Genomic DNA, 6,509 nt, shown 5'->3' with positions numbered 1-6,509 from the left:
TTAGTCCCACTGACAGCAGGGAGAATTGCCATGTTGATTTAAATGTTTCAATGACTGTTACAAAATGTTTCAAGCAAGACAGGAAAACACTAAGGCCTTTTCAACTTACAGGAATGTCAGTATTCCAATCCTTGCCAACTGGTGTATAAATAGGCATGATGCGTAAATCCCAATGGAACATCCTTTGCATCTGAGAAATTAAAATTATTTTTCCCTCTAAGGAATTAGAGATTGGAATTTTAAATTCCTCCTTTTCATGATCCTGGTAACTTTGTAGAAGTGGAGGAGTCTATTAAGTTACAGGTTCTTTGAAAGGGACACCAAAAATCAATCAGTGCTCCATGGAATTAGGTTTTTCCCACAAATCATGACCGATATCTATGTCATTAGTAGGGTAGCTGCCCATCTCTTACCATGATTGACAGGTTAATAAGGGACCTGGGGCTATCTTTTCATTGCTAGCACACAACCTAACCAACTGCTTTTAAATGATTGCCAATTCGACAGAATATAAGGCTTGAGAATATCTGGAATAATGTCTAATGCAGCTTCTACTCCTGGTATTCTGAGTGATCCCATTTTAGAAAACAGATTAGAATGTAGTTAATAGATCTTAAAAAATTTTTTAGGCACTTAGTTTTTAAAGAAAATCTTGTAGTTGTTCTTTGGTTCAATTAGGAGCAAAAGAGAAGAGAGTTTTGTAATGCAATTGTCCTGTAAAGGAAAATGTTTTAAATTGGGGAGATTATGTGAGCAGACCACCTGTAGGGCATTCATAGCTCTTTTCTATAATGCTCCAAGCCATGCCTTGCTGCCTGCAGTCTGGCTAACAATGCAGGGAAAAGCTGTTTAAAAGGCTGTTCTCCCTTTTCCCTCTGGTGTTCACTAACTGTTACAAGTCTTCCTCTTAAAATAAAAAAAAAAAAAAAAGAAAAAAAAAAGAAAAAAAAAAGTCCCATGTCCCTTTAATTGAAGAACTTTAAGGCTCCATGGTGGCCAATTGGTCTGCAACAAGAGGAACCAGGCAGCAGGGAAAGAAACTTCAGACTATACATCACATTTGGTGAAGAGAAAAGATCAAAGATTTCTCAAACTCAAAAGAAACCAAGTTCCCTACAGATTAACCCTATTCATTTAGCTCCTCTTAAAGAAATGATGTTCTGAGCCACTGGGCAGACAGGTAAAAAGTTCAACAATTGCCAAAGCATTCTTCTGTTAATTCAACAGCCTTCTGCTCAAATAAATTAGCTTAGTCCTGACAGAAGAACAATACCTTTTCTTCTGAAAAAGGACCATATTTGATATACAAAAGTTAAGATGTTAGTTTAATCTGTTAAGAGATTGATCTAACAAATCTCAACTTGCTGTTCTGCTGTCATACATGATCTATGAATTTAAAACATTAACCTTTACACTTCAGCATGCATCCCCAGAAAGGCAGGTGCTTACAGAACTGCAGACAACAGATAGGAGAGGCGTGTGTGCACATTCCTAAAATAACACCCGTTTTAAAAGGATACTTAACATGCCATGAGATGACTCTTTTGTAAAGGCCCAGTTTAAAGATGCTGCGATCTTAAAAAAAAAGAAAACCAAACCAACAAAAAACAAACCAGAGAACTATGGTAAGGCACCTCCCAGTTTTGGCAAACGCTTTTTCAGAGCAACTTGTTGGATTACTTGTTTTCCTTGTGTCTGTGTATCTCACTGCTGTAAGAAGCAGCCATCTATTACACAGTAATGACTGAAGCATGAATGTAGTTCCTAGTTTGTAGAACCTAAAGCCAGAGCAGCTGAATAACCAGGGCAGGAGTAGGGGAAAAGCTTGAAAAAGTCATTTATCAAAAGTCATTTTATTGACAAAATAGAATACTCGTATTTGCTCTTACAGGGGTAGCCTCTAAACTTTTTTACAAAAAATTTACAGACTGTATAGCTTTGGATATATACATATCTACACATCTGTACAAGGTAACAAATAATTATATAAATACATCCTTTAATGTAGGAAACCCGTATTTAGCTGGGGTGTATAATTAAGACATTTTTTGATTCAGTCTGTATTGTAAGGCATTTGCCTGGTCATCAACATCCCAAAAACCTGCAGTCCCAGCAGACTCCTACCTCAGGATGGTATGGAGGGAGACCCTTCCTCCCATGAGCTGCTGTTAGTCCAGAGTGAATCAGAACTGCAGTGTGTTGCCCTCTGCAAGACACGGGTGACACTCTACCCTCCTCTGCCAGCAAAATAATAAGCTGGCTCCTTGAAGTACATGCTCCCTGCATATGAATGGAGGGGAAGGAGGAGGGGGCTGGAGCCTAGGGCCTCTGCCAGCTGCATTGTTCTATACAAGCTGTGGCTAATAAGGACCATTAGGAGTTCATTAATGGCACCAAACAGTGAGGGGGCATTTTATGAAGGCCAGTGTCCCTCATTCCCTAACCTTTGGCCTCTTTCCCCTCCTCTTCACACTTGAGACAGGGGCATCTGCTTGGGGTAGGAGACAGAGCTGGCAGTGCCTGATCTCCACGTCAGGCCAGTGCTGACATCGCTGTAGAGGGAGCCACCACCTCCAGCCCCAAGTCCTCCTGCTGCAGCAATTGCAGCCTGCCCACCTCCTCCTGCCCCTGTGCCCCCAGCCACGGCAGCACCTTTGCTGGCCCAGCAGCAGCGGGTGCAGAGGGCCCTCCAGGACTCGAGGGTCTTGCCAGACCAGACCCAGACACCGGAGGTGATACCCACTACCAGGCACATGAAGTACTTGAGCATGAAGACAGCATAGTCTGGGCGGCGGGCCTGATCAGGCTGCTGGTCCCGCAGGCAGGGGCAGTTGTGCGTGGCCTCCCAGCGGGGCCGGTTGTGCTGCTCGTAGAAGAGGCAGGCGACCACGCTGGCAGCTGGCACCGTGTAGAGCACGGTGAAGAGCCCCAGGCGTATCATCAGCTTCTCCAGCTTGTGGGTCTTGGTGGGGCCACCCTGCTGCTTGATGACACTGCGGATGCGGAAAAGCGAGACGAAGCCGGCCAGCAGGAACATGGAGCCGATGGCCAAGTAAATGAGCAGTGGTGCCAGCACGAAGCCCCGTAAATTCTCCAAGCTCTGGTTGCCCACGTAGCAGATACCGGCCACGGGGTCCCCGTCCACGGAGCTGAGCGCCAGCACGGCGATAGACTTCACGCTGGGGAGCAGCCAGGCGGCCAGGTGGAAATACTGCGCATAGCCAGCGATGGCCTCGTTGCCCCACTTCATCCCTGCGGCGAGGAACCAGGTGAGGGAGAGGATGACCCACCAGATGGAGCTGGCCATGCCGAAGAAGTACACGAGCAGGAAGACCACGGTGCACAGCGCCGGGCCGGTGCTCTCGTACCGCACGTGCTCGGCCACCGCCAGCTCCGGCTGCAACTCGGCCGCACCACCCGCCGCGCCGCGCGCCCCCGCCGCCGCCGCACCCGCCGCGCCGCCGCCGGCCCCCGCCGCCCCTGCCCCCGCGCCGCCCGCCGCCGCGCCGCCGCTGCACGCCACCTTCTCGTGCCCGGCCACCAGGCGCACCAGGTAGCCGAGGGAGACGAAGAGGTAGCAGGCGGCCAGGAAGATGATGGGGCGCTCGGGGTACTTGAAGCGCTCCATGTCGATGAGGAAGGTGGAGACGGTGGCGAAGGTGGAGAGGAAGCAGAGCACGGACCAGAGCCCGATCCAGAAGGCGGTAAAGGCGCGCTCGTCGGGGCTGAAGTAGGGGTTGTGGCAGGGCAGGGCGCAGTTGGCGATCTGACCCGTTTTGACGCGGTTGTAGAGCGGGTGCCGCTCGCTGGACACCGACACCATGGGCGCCCGGCACTGGCAACCCGGCTCGCAGGGCGGCGGCAGCCGCGGCTTGCGTGGGGCCTCGGCCGGCGGCGCAGCGGCGGCGGGCGGCGCCTTGGCGGGGCCGCCAGGCTTGGCGCCGCGGAGCGGAGGCTTGGCGGGCGGCGGAGCGGCCGTGGTGAGGTCCGTGCGGTTGTAGTCCATACAGAGCGTGTCCGGGCTGCCCTGCTCGGGGAGGCGGTCACAGCGCATCCTGTCGGGCCAGGCGAAGCCGTACTGGCGCATGAGCGGGGCGCAGCCAGCCTTGGCCCGCTCGCAGACGCTGCGGCAGGGCGGCAGCGGCTTCTTGTAGTCCTCCAAGCAGATGGGGGTGTACATGCTGCAGAGAAAGAAGCGCAGGTCGCTGGAGCACTGAATCTCCACCAGCGGCCAGAACTGGTGCACCTCCAGCCCGGCTTCGTCTTGCGTGTCGTGGTTGAACTGGTTGGGCATGTAGGTGTAGTTGTAGCCGATACCCTTGCAGAGGGGCACGGTGATCTCCTGGCACGACAGCTCCTTGGCCGAGGAGGAAGACGACGCAGCGGCGGCCGCAGAGGCGGCGGCGCAGCCAGCGCGCTGGAGCAGGGACAGGGTGGCGAGCAGCGAGGTGATTGCCAACAGGTAACTCCACTCCATGCTCGGCGGCGGGCTGCGACCCCGGCTCCTCTCCTGTCCCGCTCAGCAGCCACGGGGAACGCGGTGCCACAGCACCCCCCCGCCCCGGCTACCCCTCCGGGGGGCGGAGGGAAGCCCCCTCCGTGCCGGCCGCAGGTGAGAGGCCTCCGTCGCCCGGGAGGGAGGCGGCCCCGCGAGCACCCGGTGAGATGGGTCCACTCAGGGAAGGCCCCTCAGCCGCCGTCGCATCGCTCCTCGCTGGCTGTGCAACGTGGGTCGCCGCTGCTCCAGCGCCTGCCGGGCACGGAGCGGGAGCGGCAGCGAAGTTTCGCTGTCAGTTCTTGGGCAGCGCGGTCAAGATGGCTGAGGCGTCCCACGGACCAGGCGGTGCTCCCCGCGGCGCCGGGATCCCACCGACTCGAGTGGGCGGGCAGCAGCGGGGCCGTTGCTGAGGCGGCCGGAGCGGCTCCTGGTGCCGTCCGCGTAGCGCCCGGCTCTGCAGGCGACCCCCAGCCAGCCGGTCTTCACTCCCACTCTGCGTCTACCTCCTTCTCCGCCGATGGAGCGCAGTCGATCACCCCTGGCCGCGATCACGCCACCTGATCCGCGGGGCGACCGCGACAGCAGCTCCACTGAACTTGCGTCTCTTCGGCCCCGGCAGCGCCACTCTGGCCGCCGCGCTCTCATGAATATTTATAGAAAGCACCGCCGGGCCCCGCCTCCCTGCCTCGGCCGCCTATCAGTCGGGACCGGGCGGGTGGCGGGGGGGTGTCCCCAGCCCTCCTTAAGGTGGAGCTGGCACCCCAAGTGCGGCGTGGTGGGTGCTCAGCGGGGCCCAGGGTGCGTGGTACGTGGCTGCGAGGTTTAACTGCGTTGCCCGGGCTCTTGTCCGTACGTTTCAGGCAGCAGTTCTGCACGCTGAAACGCTCCCCGTTGGGTGCTCGGGTGCGGTCGGCCTGCTGCAGGGAGCTTCTTGCCCCTTGCAAGGCTTCCCGGTCAGGCGAGGTTCACTCCAGGAGCAGCAGCAGTTCAGCAGCTGCCCGGAGTCTCCTCGGAAGCGGTTTTGTGCCAACTCCTGCTCACCCGCAGGACTTCAGTACCCCTCAGGTCTGAATGTTGCGGTGGGTTTCCCGTCGCTGCACGTGCGGCTGGAGGAGGCAGGAGCGTCGTGAAGCGGGGCCCGGTGGTACCGAGCGTCGGGTTGGCCAGTACCGGCCTCGTCTACCCGTGTTTTCCGCGGCTCCGGAGCCAGCCGTGGCACAGCTGGCTGTGCACCCGTGCGCAGCGTGTAGTGTGAAACGCAGTGTTGGCGTACGGGGGTAACGGCTAAGGCTCAACGGCAGGGAGGAGGCAGAGAGTTGATAGAACCAGGGACCCTACAGCTGAGGCAGCAGCGAGTAAACGCGCCCTTTGCGCCTCAGACGGCTCACCTCGCTGGTACACACTCATATGCCCACGCGCTGCCGTGCAGCCGCAGCACCACTGTGTGCGCACCGGGTAGCAGCCGGGACGAAGTTCCCGAGGGACCGTGGGGAGTAGCGCCCGCCCCGGCAGGTGAACGCTCCCCGCGGGGCCGGCGCACAGCTTCCGCCGCAGGGGTGCGCCCGAGCTGGTGCCACTCCAGTCAAGGGGGACACCGAGGTCTGGCTCGGCGGCCTGCAGCAGGCGCCCCCGTGGGCAGTGACTCGCAGCCCACCCGGAGCTGCGGTGCCGACTGCGGCCGGGCCGCGGCTCTCCGAGCCTTCGCGTCAGCCCGGCGCCGGGGGCGGTGACTCGCCGAGGAGACGAGTGCTGCCGCTGGGGGCCGCGCGACCCACCGGGGCCGGCTTCTGTGGAGCAGCCGGTCCGCTCCCTGCTGAGGCGCAGAGCGGTGCCTCCGCCGGCGCCTGCGGTGTCCACCCCTCCCGGGGCCGGGGACTGCCCGGAGGAAACCCGCTGCTTTCCCTTCCCGCTCCCGGGAAGGCAAAGGGGGGGGTGGTTTCGGCTGTACTTCGGACCACCTTAAGGGAGCGGCGGCTGGCGGCGGGCGCGGGCTTGGAGCGCGGCGGGGCCG

The 6,509-nt window shown here is 57.9% G+C and overlaps 1 protein-coding gene across 1 annotated transcript; it reads right to left on the bottom strand.

The window, feature by feature from the left end:
• Nucleotides 1-1,834: 1,834 nt before the first annotated feature.
• Nucleotides 1,835-4,509, bottom strand: FZD8 (frizzled class receptor 8). Its single transcript, XM_061349860.1, has one exon. The coding sequence runs from the start codon at nt 4,475-4,477 to the stop codon at nt 2,468-2,470; it is 2,010 nt and encodes a 669-aa protein (XP_061205844.1). The 5' UTR covers nt 4,478-4,509; the 3' UTR covers nt 1,835-2,467.
• Between the last annotated feature and the right edge of the window lie 2,000 nt (nt 4,510-6,509).

The sequence above is a fragment of the Neopsephotus bourkii genome, unplaced genomic scaffold (assembly GCF_033783945.1).
Source record: "Neopsephotus bourkii isolate Nb327-2 ecotype Australia unplaced genomic scaffold, CSIRO-AGI_Nbou_v1 NB_53, whole genome shotgun sequence".
Classification (NCBI taxonomy): Eukaryota; Metazoa; Chordata; class Aves; order Psittaciformes; family Psittacidae; genus Neopsephotus; species Neopsephotus bourkii.
Note: the sequence above shows the minus strand (reverse complement) of the source record. Positions and strands in the feature narration are given on the sequence as shown.